At 46.3% G+C, this 18,231-nt stretch overlaps 1 protein-coding gene across 8 annotated transcripts in view; it reads left to right on the top strand.

Annotated features, from left to right (window-relative positions):
• The window catches only part of NUP50 (nucleoporin 50), a 53,112-nt gene that overhangs the window by 8,738 nt on the left and 26,143 nt on the right, over nt 1-18,231 (top strand). For 4 of the 8 annotated variants that reach the window (XM_069763324.1, XM_069763327.1, XM_069763321.1 and 1 more), the window contains exons 3-8: nt 555-638; nt 717-891; nt 1,327-1,965; nt 2,381-2,468; nt 4,402-4,520; nt 5,515-7,689. The exons of the other annotated variants lie outside the window; for them this stretch is intronic. In XM_069763324.1, coding sequence (XP_069619425.1) covers nt 555-638; nt 717-891; nt 1,327-1,965; nt 2,381-2,468; nt 4,402-4,520; nt 5,515-5,717 — 1,308 coding nt within the window. In that variant the 3' untranslated portion in view covers nt 5,718-7,689. Of the gene's footprint in view, nt 1-554; nt 639-716; nt 892-1,326; nt 1,966-2,380; nt 2,469-4,401; nt 4,521-5,514; nt 7,690-18,231 lie in introns of those variants that run through there. 8 annotated transcript variants of the gene reach the window in all.

Raw genomic sequence — 18,231 nt, 5'->3', positions numbered from 1 at the left:
TGTGGGCGTACTATTATGCTCAATGTTGAAAAGGGGTTAATCGAGGCTGTTGTGCTACAATGTTTGGAGCCTTAGTGGCCCAATAGTTCTGCCAGGATTGAAATATCTTACAAATGCTGTGAAGTTCTTCCTCCCTTTGTTCTTTTAGCCTTTGCATAACGAGCACAATTTTCCCCCATGATACTGTATGGCTGTGTGCACATGCTGCGGATCCGCAGCGGATTTTTCCATGCAGAAACGCTGCAGATCCGCACTGTGATGTACAGTACAATGTAAATCAATGGGATAAAAAAAAATAGCTGTGCAGATGGTGTGGAAAAATCAGTGCGGAATTGCTGTGGATTTTGAAGAAGTGCATGTCCCTTTTATGCAGATCTGCAGCGTTTCTGCACCTCTCCATGATAAAAATCCGCAGTGGCAAAATCCGCATCAATTATGCATAAAAACCGCAGCTGTGGATTCCGCCAGGGGATGCGGATTTTGTGCAGAAAATTCTGCACCACTTTTTCTACGTATGCACATAGCCTATGTCCGTCTCATTGTCCGTCTTACAGGCAGGCAGGTTTTGTGTCGCCAGTCAGGACGTTTTGAAGGGCAGAGAAATTAAGAAGGCGAAGAGGAGGAATCTCGGAAGTGAGGTAATAACCGCGATAAGTCGGTAACTTGTCACCTGCATCTACTTGAAGCTAAACCTGCGTCTGTGTTTCCCCCTCTAGTCTGAGAGCAGTGGAGCTTTTAAAGGATTTAAAGGTTTATTCGCCCCATCCGGAGCAAGTTTTGGTGGATTTGGAAGTGAATCTACTGCAAAATCATTCGATGGTCTGACCAACGGGAGCCGCACACCATCAATGTTCACCTCAAAGCCTCTGGGGGAAAGCAAACAGTCTGTCGGTGAGTTTGAGTTGTCACAGTTCTGTTTAATAGTCGTTACAGATCCAATGAGTTGTTTTGTTTTTTCTTGTGTTGCTGCCGAATTGCCGCTACAAATTCTGCTCAATTAATAAGCTACTTGTGCATTCAGCCTTAGAGGTGGTCGTCTGGATAGGACACATCTATAAATGGCTCAGGAGTTGCTCAGGAGTTGACACTGGACATTCACTGACAAACTGGGTCTCTGCTAGGAACCCCCGACCATCCATAGGAGTCCGCTGTAGTCTGTGGACTCCGGTGCCAAGTGTTCAGATATATTTTTCGTCCAGCAGCTCCTCTGCTTGAAACAGCTGCTCTTTGTTCTTGGGTGAATTCACCCTTATCGATCACTTAGGGGATATTCCGGTGTGGTACATTCATACCTTGTTCCCTTACCACGTCGTCTTTCATCCGCAGGGTCTCTCTTCGCAAATGGTCCCTCACCTTCCACCCCTGGAGCGTCCAGCGCTGCAAAAACCAACGGTGAGAAATCTTCATCTACCTCTGGTTCTGGTCCAAACAAGTCCATCGGCTCCAGCGACTACAACAAACAGTTGGCGTCCCTAAACTTCTCTGTCCGTGACTGGATCGTGAAGCACGTGGACTCCAATCCTCTTTGTGATCTGTCGCCGATCTTTAAAGACTATGAACAACATATAGCCACCATCGAGCAGAAATACGGAACCAGCTCAGACAGTGGGTCCGAGAGCGACAACTCCAAGGGCATCCAGACCATTCCATCGTTCGCCTCCTCTAAGGTGGAGCCCAAACCATCCTTTACTTTTACTTGTAAAGAGAATAAATCTGAACAGCCGGCTCGATCCCCTTCAGAAAAAAAGACTCCGCTGTCAGAAAAAAAGCCTCCGCCGTCTGCTTCGCTCTTCTCATTTGGCCAAAAGGCGGACACTAGTAGCTTTGCTTCCTTTGGCTCTGGGTCTGCAGCTGGATTTTCGTTTGTAGCCGGGGCTGCCAGTCTCTTTGGTAAAGATACAAACAAGAGCAGCGTCGGAGCCTCTCCTGTTGTATCAGCGTCCACCAAGAAAAGCGAAGAATCAGGTAAATGTGCACATACACCTAAATGATTGTGTCTGAGGAATACGTCGCAGTGGAGCATAGGTTGTTATTGTGTATACATAGTACACAGTTATTGATTTTTTTTTACTGAGCTTTTTTTGCTGATTGTTGATCATGGTCAGATTGTGGGTCCAAATCCTGCCACTCCGGTTGGTATTTTGGGCTTTGGTCCCCCTACCTTTCTGATATTGATGACCTATCCAAAACGGTCCACTCTGCCGTCTCTTCCTTTTCAGGATTGTGGGGGTCCCAGCAATACAAAGTAGCCCCTGAAGATGCTACTATTTTTTTTTTTTTTAATCAGTTTGTCGCTAAAGCTATACTTCACCCTGATACAAATTTTCTGGATTTTTTCCCCCTTTGTTTTCATGCTTCCACCTTTTTTTAAATATTTCAGGTGAAGGCGGTGATGAGGAAGAAGTGGAAGAGCCGCCAAAAGTTGTTATTCAAGAAGTGAAAGAAGATGATGCCTTCTATTCCAAAAAGTTAGTATCAAATGCTCTTGGCTTTCGTACAAAAATTTTTGGCACGTTATCAAAGTCTTTAAATGTTAATAATGGGATGTTACCCTGATAAGACATGTGACCTTGAGTGACCTGGCTACTAATTGGCCGCATGGCCTGGTGACTGGTGGTCGAGATGTCATTACTTCCAGTCCGGCTGGATTTCGGGGTAAATATCCCTTTTATCACCGAGTGTAAAACTCCTTTTTAAATACCGTATTTTTCGGACTATAAGACGCACCGGACCATAAGACGCACCCCAAATTTGGGGTGAAAATTGCAGAAAAAAAGATTTTTTTTATAACATGGGGGTCCGTCTTATTGTCCGAATTTACAGTATCTTATGGCGGTGGCAGAGCAGGGTCACAGGAGGCAAGGTGGGGTGGTGCTGGGATGAGGAGGTGCTGGGATGAGGAGGTGCTGGGATGAGGAGGTGCTGGGATGAGGAGGTGCTGGGATGAGGAGGTGCTGGGATGAGGAGGTGCTGGGATGAGGAGGTGCTGGGATGAGGAGGTGCTGGGATGAGGAGGTGCTGGGATGAGGAGGTGCTGGGATGAGGAGGTGCTGGGATGAGGAGGTGCTGGGATGAGGAGGTGCTGGGATGAGGAGGTGCTGGGATGAGGAGGTGCTGGGATGAGGAGGTGCTGGGATGAGGAGGTGCTGGGATGAGGAGGTGCTGGGATGAGGAGGTGCTGGGATGAGGAGGTGCTGGGATGAGGAGGTGCTGGGATGAGGAGGTGCTGGGATGAGGAGGTGCTGGGATGAGGAGGTGCTGGGATGAGGAGGTGCTGGGATGAGGAGGTGCTGGGATGAGGAGGTGCTGGGATGAGGAGGTGCTGGGATGAGGAGGTGCTGGGATGAGGAGGTGCTGGGATGAGGAGGTGCTGGGATGAGGAGGTGCTGGGATGAGGAGGTGCTGGGATGAGGAGGTGCTGGGATGAGGAGGTGCTGTGAGGTATGGCGTGAGAGGGGTCCCTGGCGTACCATGCAGGCTTACCTAGGTGGCAGAGGTGCGGTGGCGGGGGTGTGGCAGCAGAGGAGGCGCAGGAAGCGGGGTCCCTTTCCCCGGTATGGTGATGCAGCAGGCCCGGTATGCAGCAGAGCCGGGTGAATCCTCTTGTTATCGGTGGGCGCGGCCATCTTCCTGAGGCCGCGCGTGTGCAGATGAAGCGCTCTGCTCCCGGGGCTTCAGGAAAATGGCCGTGGGAGGCCGCGCGTGCGCAGATGGAGATTGCGGTGGCCATTTTCCTGAAGCCCCGGGAAGCAGAGCGCTCCATCTGCGCACGCGCGGCCTCCGGAAAATGGCCGCCACCACCGATAACAAGAGGATTCACCCGGCTCTGCTGCATACCGGGCCTGCTGCATCACCATACCGGGGAAAGGGACCCCGCTTACTGCGCCTCCTCTGCCGCCACACCCCCGCAACCGCACCCGCACCTCTGCCACCGCACCTCTGCCACCTAGGTAAGCCTGCATTGTGACTATTAGACGCACCCCCCATTTTCCCCCCTTTTTTGGGGGGGAAAAAGTGCGTCTTTTAGTCCGAAAAATACGGTAAGTGTAAAATTTGCTAGCCATGTACTTATCACCTCCTACTACAGGCATTGGATAAGATGGAGAGAAAAAAAATAAAAATTCACGGTCGCACCTGATGGAAAGTGCCATGGTTTTCCATCTAGTGCTCACACTGTTATTTTGGAGGATGGGGTCTCTAAAATATATATATTTTTTTTGTTCCGTCTGCCAATATCTGTCTTGTGTTCAGATCGCACCCACAAAATCTGGTTCTTCACCAGCATATGATTACAAGGTTCATTGATAATCTGTACAGACTCTCTCTCCTCTAGATATAGTGGAGGACCAGATGTGCGGCGTTATTTCATTCTCCAAACTCAAAATCTAATTTTCCTTCTAGGTGCAAACTATTCTACAAAAAAGATAACGAATTTAAGGAGAAAGGAGTCGGCACCCTTCATCTAAAAACGTTAGGAGATAAAAAGGTGCAGCTGCTGATCCGTGCCGATACCAACCTAGGTGAGTACCAGATCCTCGATACATCATATAAGCTCTTAATCACACCTGTCGTTGGTGCTGTCAAATACTCCGAATATCAATATGGGAAAATGCCACGTAGATCTGATCTAGGTCTCAGTTACTGTGAAACTTTCCATTCTGATGACAGATCAGGGCATTAATTGCTTTATAAAAATTTTCTGTAATTTCTCGAGTGTCAGTGCAGCAAGTCTTTCACGATGTTACTCTTACCTGTAGGTGTCCCCGCTGTGCAGCCTAAAATCACTTGAGTCCTCAGGAGAGCAGACTGGGCAATTCACTTTCCCGAGGGGCCGCGTTAGAAACTGTGACTGCTGTGGAGGGATGGAGTGACGTAATCACATCCACTTTCTCAGTTGCACTCGCCGATTGGTGGATGAAGGAGCTGGAAGCTCTGTCCTCCACCAAAGTATTCACTGATGTCTGCATCCTGAGGATGTACATAGCTGTGACAGGCGGGCAAATAAAGACCAAGCCACTAGAGATGAGTGTACGCGCTCGGGTAATGTCTTATCAGAGCATGCTCGGGTGTTATCAGAGCATCTGGCCGTGCTCGTATATTATGTCAGTCCATGATTTGCTGCTGTTAGACAACCTGAACACATGTATAGATTCACTAATGGCCACAGGGACTCAGACATATGTGAGCGTCTGGGCGTGCTCGTATACCACCCGAGCATGCTTAGATAAGATGTTATCAGAGCACGTTTGCTCATCACTAGAAACCACTTCTGAAAAAATCCTCACCTCAGCTGCAGCGTTTCTCCGCTGGGGAGAATAATGGATGGCTTCCATCACTGTGGACGTGGATCACCAAGCCCGATGCTGCGGTAACACTCGGCTCCTTGTATTCCTCCATTTATTCCAGACTGCTTTTTCTTGTAGGGTAATACAGAAGCGCTCACTAATGGGAGGCTGGAATTTTTTTATTTTTTTTTGTATTTTCTAATACAGATGTCCCTTTTTATAATTTCAGGAAACATCTTGTTGAACATTTTGGTCCAGCCCTCGCTGCCGTGTTCAAGAATGGGAAAGAACAATGTGATGATCGTCTGCGTCCCCAACCCTCCCATCGACGAGAAGAACCGGTCCGTCCCCGTCACCATGCTAATCCGAGTAAAAACCACAGAGGACGCTGACGAGCTGCACAAAATTCTAATGGAGAAAAAAGGGGCCTAATATACACCCCACCCCGAATGCCTTTATGGAATTTTTTTTTTTTTTTTGCCAAGTTGCTGCTCATTTACCACACTTTAAGGGTTGCCATTCTTCAAGCTCCTGGTTTTAGTCAATACGGAAAGATTGAAAACATTTTTTTCAAAGTTTTAATTTTTTGGGGGGTCAGGAAAGATTTAGATGGTAACAAAGCTTTAAGGAAGGAAAGGTGTCAAGTAAGAAAGGAATCTGCCTGCTGTCAATGTGAATGGCTGATTATCACAGCCAAAGCCTTAGTCAATCCTCACATACAACCGCTCTGTGAGGAAATGGGAAGCATCGTGCGGCGATCAAGGACTCGTGTTGCCTTCTTCCCGCTCGGCGTTTGCGCTCTGAACGCCGTTGTGACTGATGTTCACTTTACTTATTGTGGACAATTTCTGCATTAAATCACAAAAATGTCTATTTTACATTGGTCCTGACTCCCTTCACAAGACCAATGTTATGACAAGGGGTATTCCCAACGATCGATGGGGGTCTGTCCTCAGATGAAAGGTAATGTCCCTGTCAATGGGGGAGGAGAAACCAATTGGCACACGTTGCTAAACCAGCACTTGTCAGGATTGTTAAGGATCCCCTAATTATGTGATGCCATAACTATATACCCCCTTATAGGAGGAAAGATTTACCCCAGTAATCCACCCCTAGTGTTGGATAAGCCTCCTGGGAAACCCTACTGGTTTTCCCCTTTTCATAGCAAAGACAGTCTTGCAAAAAAAAATATAATTGTCATGTGGAAACCGTTACATATCGCCCCCAGGTACCAGGAATTGATGTTTTGGACTGTTCCAAAGCCGAAGGTTGGAGTCACCACTTGTTTGGGTGCAATTAATGCAGATTTAGGCTATGTGCACACATTCAGTTTTTTTTGCGTTTTTTCGCGGTAAAAACTAATTAAAAACTCATTAAAAACGCATACATTATGCATCCTATCATTTAGAACGCATTATGCATGTTTTGTACACATGATGCGTTTTTTTTTTGTGTGAAAAAAACGCATCGCGGTAAAAAGTAGCATGTTCATTACTTTTGCTGATTTTCTGCGTTTTTCCCGCTATTCTATGCATTTGGGAAAAACGCAAAAAAAACGCATGTGGGTTTCTGGTAGAAATGTCCAGTTTTTGTCAGGAAAATTTCTGCAAGAAATCCTGACGTGTGCACATACCCTTAGTGCAACTTTTCCCAGATTATCCTGTGGGTGACTAGCTGAGTTAATGAATACAAGCTGCATCATATTACATGATATATATATATTTTTATTTTGGCAAGAGTGTTTGAAAGCTTCTGAGGAGGCTAAAACTGCATTGGTGCTCGATACCAGGGATAAATCTCGCTGATAGGGGGGTACCTTTTTCCGTTTATATAAATTATTTGTGATCCGTTTTCATACCCGTCCCCCAAATCTCAGATTTTCAGACCTCTTTTACTGACACACAAGTCTGAACTGGATGTATCTGAGGAGCAAAAGCTGTCAATTCTGACATCAACTATGTCTGCTTTGTTAATGGATGAGGGCTGATATGTTTTTTTTTCCAAGGGGTTGTCAAGCATAAGTAAGCGTTGCAAGTCAACCCGTGGCTAGGTTTTGGGTTATGATGCCATCGTTTGGGATTCTGGTTTTCCTGTCATAACTGTGTCATTCCAGTATTGGGTTGGAAGTGGTTACTTTCCATGAGTCCGGGACTCTTCTCGCGGGGTGACGGGCCCACACAGGACTCATCGGCGGTGCTGAAAAGGAGAGATCTGGACTAATTTCATAAGCTCGTTTACTTACTGATATGACGGGTGCTTTAGTGGCTCCAAACTTAGTGACCTTTCCCTCTTAAATCTATTTTGTACATGTTAATATTGTGCTGATTAAATGTGTTTTTGGGATTGGATGGTTTCCAGAGTGGACGGTGAGTAAGTGGCAGTGAAATAAATGGCGCTTGTCAGGTCCCGGCGGTGCAGAGTGGTTTTTGGTGTTTGTCTGCACACCCAGAGTCTTAATAATAATAAAATAATCTTTATTTTTATATAGCGCTAACCTATTCCGCAGCGCTTTACAGTTTGCACACATTATCATCGCTGTCCCCGATGGGGCTCACAATCTAGATTCCCTATCAGTATGTCTTTGGAGTGTGGGAGGAAATCGGAGAACCCGGAGGAAACCCACGCAAACACGGGGAGAACATACAAACTCCTTGCAGATGTTGTCCAAGGTGGGATTAGAACCCAGGACCCCAGCGCTTCAGTGCTAACAACTGAGCCACTGTGCTTCCCTAATTTTTGGGAACTACATGGGCTAATTATTCAAATTTTTTTTTTTTCCCCCCCCCCCATTCTTTGTGCTGAAAGGTGTATTTACAGTTTTAGGAAATATGGCTAATCATTTAAGGGGCTTGTAGGGGGGGTAAACTCATATAAAAGGTCCAGCAATGATATGAGCACCCTCATGGTCTGGGGTGTCCTTCCCTATCACGTGTCTTAGTGCGGTGGTCCGTGCCCACCGCTTGGGATGTTGATGCATGCTGGAAGTTGTAGTTTCATTAGTGCTCCGGAGCTACGTATTGCAGAAATGGCTGCCCTTGGACATATGATTGTCGTGTAACTGTCTGATGGACGTTGTCCTTATGGCTGTATTTACTAAGGGTCATTTAGAGCTCTCCTCACAAATAACAGCCACATTGTAAGCCAGTGGGGGGATTCCACAAATAAAAGCCACAGCTATAAAGCGCCTTTTGAGGGATCAGGGTTTTTTTTCCCCCTTATTTCTCCATGCCTTACATCTGAGTTGACGGACTAGTCTGTTGTGTTGACCTTCTGGAACTTGTAGTTTGGCAGAGACCATTGCTGCCTATTAGGAAATTAGTCACATCATCTGTGTAGGAAACGAGAAGCCGCCTGCGGATACCGACCTCCTGGTGTAACATCCGCGTCGTCCCCTGTACCATCTTTTATATTCTGTGAGCAATGGACATCTTTGTACAACTACTTGACAATTATTTTTTTCTCTTCCCCCTCCTTGTATTTTACACCTTTGTCAGATTGCACAGGAATATACTAAAATATCTAATTAATAAAAAAAAAAGAATCAAATCTTATCATCCCAACTCCATTATGGTGAAATCTTGGGGAGGGCAGATATTTGTACAAGTTTTGATTGAGGGTGGAAGCTGTAAAGTTCTAACAGATGGACCCTGCAGAAGACTGTACACTGTCGTTGATGTTGGACATCATGTGCTTTCTTTCACATGATTTGCAAATGATGAAAAACAAACAATTCAGTATAGAGAAATCCTGGCACTTGCAGCCTTGGATATTAATGGTCGTCTGAGGAAAGGTTCTAGGCAAATCATCAAGATCCTCTGCTGGCAGCTCCTGTGTTATCACTGGCCCTCATGACTTCCTGGATGTGCTCCATGGGAGACAAGTCTGGAGATGCTGCAGCCATGGTGGATGCTTAAGCCACGGGCCACTCATAGTGGCAACATGCAGCCTGGCATGTTGAAAAATTGCTCTTGGTACATTTTGGAGAAATGGCCGCATTATTTGTTCAACCGAGCTATTAAATGAGTTTTGCTCAGAAGGGAAAAAGTGGATCCGTCGCTGGATTCCGTTGTGTGACGGTCAGCGACAGATCCTGCGTCCATAGGTTTCCATTGTAGCCGACGACGGGCAGCGCAGGATGTGTCGCTGACCGATTTCCCCCCCCCCAACGTGCACAAAAAACGTTACAATGAACGTTTTCTCTGCACAACGGACCGCTATTTTACGATGGATCCAGTGCACAACGGATAGCTATCCGTCGCTAATACAAGTCTATGGGAAAATGCAGGATCCTGCATTATCAAAATTAGACAGATTGTGACGGCTCTGAACAGACGGAAGTGTGAAAGTAGCCTAAGAGCACACCGTGGTCTGCAGCAGCTCCAGACTTGTGGTTTTACAGACTCTCTAATTTGCACTTGACTCTGAGTTGATGCGTATAGAGCGACTGGCATGATGTTTCCCCTACCTGGAGACCAGCCACAAGATGGAGGAAAGTACGCAGTAGTACTGATAGGTGGCGATATGAATCCAGCTCTGAGAGGAGGTAAGAGACTTGTCAGAAAGCTCGGCCTGATCTCACTCTGTCTGTTTTCTCTCTGATCCTCTGTTCCCTCTTTCTACAGGATTATAGGTTTTGGCAGATGGAGTTGAGTTGCTCAGAAACGACTAATGAGATTTTTTTTACAGCACGAATGATAACATTGACGGATAAAGAAGTGGCTCATAAGTGAGGAAAGAGCTGATTTTACAAAGTTTCTTCTATTTGCCTGCACTATGCAAAGTTTTGCCCTCGATCTGGCAACTTATGAAGGTCTCTATGTTTTGATCCTTCCCCCCCCCCCCCCCCATTCTACTAATCTGTGTGGATATATAGTACATGGTCGTGAGGGCAAAGTGACCGAGGAATTGTTACCCAATGCAGCCACTGATTGGTCCAGGTCATAACCTGATACCAGATTATCCAGCAGAAACTGCTTTAACCGCAGTAGGGTTTAGGTAGGACAGCAGCAATCCGAGCTGGCTCCAATTTCTGCTATTAAGTGAGGTGTCCATTCTGGCACTCACGCACATGGGTTACTTTTGTAACTGGGATCCAGTCACCACCATTTTGGTCCTTCTTGGAAGAAGGGGGGATTATTTAAAAAAAAAAAAAAAAAAAAGTTAATCTTTAACCCCTTTCTGCCAGCTGATGGAATAGTACGTCAGCTGGCAGTATCCCCCTGCTTTGAGGTGGGCTCTGGCGGTGGGTGGTTGCTCATTCTGCAGCTAGTACTAGACAGAGCAAACTGAAAATCCATCAGTGAGCTGCTTTTCTTAATCTGACTGGGAGTTTATAACGCTAATTGTTTTTTTTCTGAGCTTGTTTTATCCGATTTATGACCACAGACAACATCCAAGTTGAATGTTCTGTAAAACAAAGAGCCTATAAATAGGCAAAGTGTGCAACATGTTTAATGAAATCAAATTGCAAAACTGATTTTTAGCCCCAAGTAATTATGTAAAATAAATAAATTCCATCCCAAACACCGTTAAATAACTACTTTTCCCCATAGGAAGTCATCGTTACCTTGCAGCATTGATATTTGCAAATTTTCAGCTTGATCGAGCCCCACTCGGCCCGTATTGATACGGCCTAATACACTGGTCGATGTAGACATGATTGTTACTGCGATCATTCATCCCCCTGTACACGAGGAGCAGAGACACTGACGAGTTCTAGGGCTAAAACCGCTGCACAATCAGTGGAGTTACGAGTGTGGGCGCTGAAGAAATGAGTGAGGAGATAAACAGTCCAAGATTATCAGAACATGACAAAAGCACAAGAAACAAGAGCCATCAAAATATCTGCACACCACCAAAGTTATGATAAAAATAATATAAGCTTTATTGGGAACATAATTAAAAACATCTAAAATCACACATAACCTCCGTGCAGATGCCCCTGTGAACACTGTATGCCAAAATATACATAGATATATAAACGTATGAAATCTTACAGACGTGTCCCTGCCCTCTGCACTTAATATTATTAATGTAACTATATATAGTCAAAATTTGGAATGAACACGCTGTATACAACCATATAACAACAATTATGCACACAGTCAAGTATAATACAAGCCACACAGCATGCAAATAGCATGCAACACCCCACCACAATATGCAGCTTCCAGCAAAAAACCCCTATGGACCCAGAGGAGCAGATAAAATAAACTGCCCTAGATATCCAGAGAAAGGGACAGGGGGGGATGTCCAAATATATACCCTGAAACGCCCTGCATAGTCTGATCCTAGGAGTGGTCAAAAGGTGAAAATAGTGCTGGAGAAAGCACCATAGGATAAATCCTGCTGCAGGAGGCTGTGAGGCTGAATAGTCACAGGGCAAATGCGACCGGAGGAGAAGCCCAACGCGTGTCGCTGTTCTAGGACAGCTTCGTCAGGGGAAGTCACTTCCCCTTCGTCACTTCCCCTGACGAAGCTGTCCTAGAACAGCGACACGCGTTGGGCTTCTCCTCCGGTCGCATTTGCCCTGTGACTATTCAGCCTCACAGCCTCCTGCAGCAGGATTTATCCTATGGTGCTTTCTCCAGCACTACCTTCACCTTTTGACCACTCCTAGGATCAGACTATGCAGGGTGTTTCAGGGTATATATTTGGACATCCTCCCCTGTCCCTTTCTCTGGATATCTAGGGCAGTTTATTTTATCTGCTCCTCTGGGTCCATAGGGGTTTTTTGCTGGAAGCTGCATATTGTGGTGGGGTGTTGCATGCTATTTGCATGCTGTGTGGCTTGTATTATACTTGACTGTGTGCATAATTGTTGTTATATGGTTGTATACAGCGTGTTCATTCCAAATTTTGACTATATATAGTTACATTAATAATATTAAGTGCAGAGGGCAGGGACACGTCTGTAAGATTTCATACGTTTATATATCTATGTATATTTTGGCATACAGTGTTCACAGGGGCATCTGCACGGAGGTTATGTGTGATTTTAGATGTTTTTAATTATGTTCCCAATAAAGCTTATATTATTTTTATCATAACTTTGGTGGTGTGCAGATATTTTGATGGCTCTTGTTTCTTGTGCTTTTGTCAGTTTGCATTATTAGCCATCAGTCTTGCACCCCCTCTATATATCTGCATATTGCAGTGGTGCGTCAGCTATCCCATATGTTACAGATTATCAGAACATGCAGCAACAGTACTCCGATACAAAGGGTGCACAAGGACAGGACTGGTAGCCACCCAGTGACATCCTGTATTATACTCCAGAGCTGCACTCACTAATCTGCTGCTGCAGTCACTGTGTACGTAGGATCAGTGATATAATGTATGTACACAGTGACTGCACCAGCAGAATAGTGAGTGCAGCTCTGGGGTATAATACAGGAGGTAACTCCGGATCAGTAATGTAATGTATGTACACAGTGACTGCACCAGCAGAATAGTGAGTGCTGATCTGGAGTATAATACAGGATGCAACTCAGGATCAGTAATATAATGTATGTACACAGTGACTGCACCAGCAGAATAGTGAGTGCAGCTCTGGAGTATAATACAGGATGTAACTCAGGATCAGTAATGTAATGTATGTACACAGTGACTGCACCAGCAGAATAGTGAGTGCAGCTCTGGGGTATAATACAGGATGTAACTCAGGATCAGTAATGTAATGTATGTACACAGTGACTGCACCAGCAGAATAGTGAGTGCAGCTCTGGAGTATAATACAGGAGGTAACTCAGGATCAGTAATGTAATGTATGTACACAGTGACTGCACCAGCAGAATAGTGAGCGCAGCCCTGGAGTATAAATACAGGAGGTAACTCAGGATCAGTAATGTATGTACACAATGACTGTACCAGCAGAATAGTGAGTGCAGCTCTGGGGTATAATACAGGATGTAACTCAGGATCAGTAATGTAATGTATGTACACAGTGACTGCACCAGCAGAATAGTGAGTGCAGCTCTGGGGTATAATACAGGAGGTAACTCAGGATCAGTAATGTAATGTATGTACACAGTGACTGCACCAGCAGAATAGTGAGTGCAGCTCTGGGGTATAATACAGGAGGTAACTCAGGATCAGTAATGTATGTACACAGTGACTGCACCAGCAGAATAGTGAGTGCAGCTCTGGGGTATAATTCAGGATGTAACTCCGGATCAGTAATGTATGTACACAGTGACTGCACCAGCAGAATAGTGAGTGCAGCTCTGGGGTATAATACAAGAGGTAACTCAGGATCAGGAATGTATGTACACAGTGACTGCACCAGCAGAATAGTGAGTGCAGCTCTGGGGTATAATACAGGAGGTAACTCAGGATCAGTAATGTAATGTATGTACACGGTGACTGCACCAGCAGAATAGTGAGTGCAGCTCTGGAGTATAATACAGGATGTAACTCAGGATCAGTAATGTAATGTATGTACACGGTGACTGCACCAGCAGAATAGTGAGTGCAGCTCTGGAGTATAATACAGGAGGTAACTCAGGATCAGTAATGTAATGTATGTACACAGTGACTGCACCAGCAGAATAGTGAGTGCAGCTCTGGGGTATAATACAGGATGTAACTCAGGATCAGTAATGTAATGTATGTACACAGTGACTGCACCAGCAGAATAGTGAGTGCAGCTCTGGGGTATAATACAGGATGTAACTCAGGATCAGTAATGTATTGTATGTACACAGTGACTGCACCAGCAGAATAGTGAGTGCAGCTCTGGGGTATAATACAGGATGTAACTCAGGATCAGTAATGTAATGTATGTACACAGTGACTGCACCAGCAGAATAGTGAGTGCAGCTCTGGAGTATAATACAGGATGTGACTCAGGATCAGTAATGTAATGTATGTACACAGTGACTGCACCAGCAGAATAGTGAGTGCAGCTCTGGAGTATAATACAGGATGTGACTCAGGATCAGTAATGTAATGTATGTACACAGTGACTGCACCAGCAGAATAGTGAGTGCAGCTCTGGGGTATAATACAGGATATAACTCAGGATCAGTAATGTAATGTATGTACACAGTGACTGTACCAGCAGAATAGTGAGCGCAGCTCTGGAGTATAATACAGGATATAACTGAGGATCAGTAATGTATGTACACAGTGACTGCACCAGCAGAATAGTGAGTGCAGCTCTGGAGTATAATACAGGATGTGACTCAGGATCAGTAATGTAATGTATGTACACAGTGACTGCACCAGCAGAATAGTGAGTGCAGCTCTGGAGTATAATACAGGATGTGACTCAGGATCAGTAATGTAATGTATGTACACAGTGACTGCACCAGCAGAATAGTGAGTGCAGCTCTGGGGTATAATACAGGATATAACTCAGGATCAGTAATGTAATGTATGTACACAGTGACTGTACCAGCAGAATAGTGAGCGCAGCTCTGGAGTATAATACAGGATATAACTGAGGATCAGTAATGTATGTACACAGTGACTGCACCAGCAGAATAGTGAGTGCAGCTCTGGAGTATAATACAGGAGGTAACATGATGTGTGTACAGTGGCGTCTCTTTATGTACACAGTGCTGTTACATGAAGATTCCCGTTATGTTACCCGGCAGTGTTTAGACTCCAGTCTCTGATGGATCTGTTCCTGACACTGGAAATCTACATATAGGGTGAAATGGCAACACGGTGAAGGAGAAGGTTTGGTGCCTCGTTAGTGACTAGACACTGCGCCATTCCTAATGTAACAAGATGTCTGCAGTCAGAGGCCTCCCTGTCCCGGGAGATTCAACCACACAGCAATAAATCTGTGCCTGCAGCATCATACAATGGGGACAGGCAGTATATATTGATCCTTCTGTGGTCCGTGGCTGCTCCTCAATTACTCCTCCACTAAATGGATTCCCTCATCGGTGGGGCGTGGTCTGTATGGCACGCTCTGATTGGAGAAACACAACTGAATGACGAGGGAAATGGTAACACCCAATTGTCAATATACATTTATTCAGACTCCCATGACAGCACCACGAGAGAGGGAATCCGCCCTTCAGGAACAGGAAACCTACAGATACAAAAAAAAAAGGGGCGGCACCTCTCCCACGTATCAGTTGGGTTCCTGTATGGACAGGATCCTACAGAAGATTCCTATGGATCCCAGGCTGGCCGAATCCGGTAGTGAGGTGGTCTCCTACCTCGGTCGGTGCAGGGTTCCTGGAGACGTCACGGTGGTCCTGGTTGGGCTGCACAGCGGAGTAGAGAGCGGAGTCCGATGGATTTCCGTCTCCATGGAGGCCAGCTCTAGGTGAGTATGCCCCACAAGTTCCTGTTCCAGCGGGTGTGCGGTGCAGCAGGGTTGTGTGGTGTCAGTGACATGATGGTGGGCGCTGTTTCGAAGCACTGCTGGCCAGCCTGGCGTCCGGTCTCTGAACTCAGGCTGGAAGGCGTTGCTGGGCCGTGGTGACGTCGGAGGCAGGGCCGGCAAGCGCTTCCAGGTCGCCAGAGTTGCTGCACATGTGCAGTGATTCCAAGATGGCGGCGCCCGCCGGATTCACGCGGGCCCTCTGACCGTTCAGCTGCAATTCTGGAGCAGAGGTCCAATTAAGGGGACAGCGCATGGCCGTCTGCTGACCGGAATAAAGGGGATTTAAGCAGGCTCCAGATTCAGACCCATGCTTCCGGCCTCATTGTCATAATGGAGAGTGATCGTGAGCAGCAGCCTCAGCTGCTGGAAGAAGTACTACAAGGAGAAGGAGCGTGACAGAAGGAGTGACCAGTCCAGTCGTAAAAGCTCCTCCAGGCAGGAATCGGGAGCATCGACTGAAAACCCGGTACCCTTTCACTGCAGGCACCGGTAAGTGATCTATGTGAATGTCCACTCCAGAATCCAGTACAAAACTACTACCCTCATCCACAAAGCACTCCATGGCTCTGCACCACCCTACATCTCCTCCCTGGTATCAGTCTACCACCCTACCCGTGCCCTCCGCTCCGCTAATGACCTCAGGTTAGCATCCTCAATAATCAGAACCTCCCACTCCCGTCTCCAAGACTTTACACGTGCTGCGCCGATTCTTTGGAATGCACTACCTAGGTTAATACGATTAATCCCCAATCCCCACAGTTTTAAGCATGCCCTAAAAACTCATTTGTTCAGACTGGCCTACCGCCTCAATGCATTAACCTAACGATCCCTGTGTGGCCTATTTATAATAAAAAAAAAAAAAAAAAAAAGGTTCCTCGCATCATGTTCTCATACACTTTAGGCAGTTAATAGCCCTCTGTGTCTGTACTGCTACATACTTAGGCAGGTAACTGGTTCATGCAGCTTTACATGAACACCTGAGCCTTACACTATGGCCGGTCCGAATAACTAAAGCAATTGTTACCGTCCACCTCTCGTGTCTCCCCTTTTCCCCATAGTTTGTAGCTTGCGAGCAGCAGGGACCTCACTCCTCCTGGTATCTGTTTTGAACTGTATTTCTGTTATGCTGTAATGTCTATTGTCTGTACAAGTCCCCTCTATAATTTGTAAAGCGCTGCGGAATATGTTGGCGCTATATAAATAAAATTATTATTATTTATTATTAATGTTTACTCAGTGACACAGTCCCCCCCCCCCCCCTTATACTTTCTTATTTTAGGTGAAAAAGTGTGTGGGTAAGGCGAAACCAGGAGTGCGCCCTCTGAAGTCCCCTTACCAGATTCATGCCCCCAAAAACTATGCACCCCCTGTATCCAGCAGACGGTGAGGTCTCATGGAAGGGCTGGAGTGACATTAGGTCCAGATAGACTAGATCACCTTTACTGTCCTCCCCCAGGTAGCAGAAGAATCTCTTGATGCGGCAAGCCTGAAAGAGATGGTCAGAGCGGAAGTAAGGGAAACCCTGAGGTCCCATCCCAAGCAGGAAGCTCAAAATGCAAGGCCCCTTTGGACTCTGATTCTTCAGCAGAGGGGGGAAGAGATGAGGGCTCCTACGATTCAGTCCTCTTCATCAGAAGAAGACTCGCCGTTTCTGTCTGCCCTGGATCAAATAGATAAGCTAGTAAAATCAGTCAGAGGAACGATGGGCATAGCGGAACCTAAACCGCAGCTATCCAAATGAGAGATGATGTTCAGCGGGCTGGATCAAAGGTCTTTCCCATTGAACGAAAAAATCCAGGAACTAATTTTCCGGGAATGGAAAAAACCTGGAAAAAAAAAGGGTTCTTTACCACCAGCGCTTAAGCGTATATACGCCTTTGACTATCCAGCTGTTAACACCTGGGACAAGGCCCTTAAATTGGATGCTGCAGTGGCTAAAGCATCAAAGAAGGCCTCGCTACAATTTGAGGATATGGAGACCCTTAATGGGAACCGGTCACCCCGTTTTTTCAGATTGAGATAAAAATACTGTTAAATAGGGCCTGCGCTGTGCGTTACTATAGTGTATGTAGTGTACCCTGATTCCCCACCTATGCTGCGAAATACATTACCAAAGTCGCATCAGGCTGGTCAGGTCAGGTGGGCGTGGTGACATCGCTGTTTCTTCCCCAGCTTTCCGTTGGTGGCGTAGTGGTGTGCGTATGTCCAAGTGCCGAATCCACTGCGCGCAGGTGAAGAAAACGTGCGATCTGCGCTATTACCCCTGTCATCGGTGGGGGCGGCAATCTTCCTGAGACCACGCGTGCGCAGATGGAGTGCTCTGCTGCACGGGGCTTCAGGAAAATGGCCGCGGGATGCCGCGCGTGCGCAGATGGAGATCGCGGCGGCCATTTTCCTGAAGCTGAGATGCAAACTCGGCTTTGGGAAAATGGCCACCGCGATCTCCATCTGAGCACGCGCGGCCATTTTCCTGAAGCCCCGTGCAGCAGAGCACTCCATCTGCGCAGGCCCTATTTAACAGTATTTTTATCTCAATCTGAAAAAACGGGGTGACAGGTTCCCTTTAAAGATCCTCGTAATAGAAAGGCAGACACCTTCCTC

Source organism: Ranitomeya imitator, chromosome 4 (genome assembly GCF_032444005.1).
Source record: "Ranitomeya imitator isolate aRanImi1 chromosome 4, aRanImi1.pri, whole genome shotgun sequence".
Classification (NCBI taxonomy): Eukaryota; Metazoa; Chordata; class Amphibia; order Anura; family Dendrobatidae; genus Ranitomeya; species Ranitomeya imitator.
The sequence above is the reverse complement of the archived record's forward strand: the minus strand, read 5'-3'. Positions and strand labels throughout refer to the sequence as shown.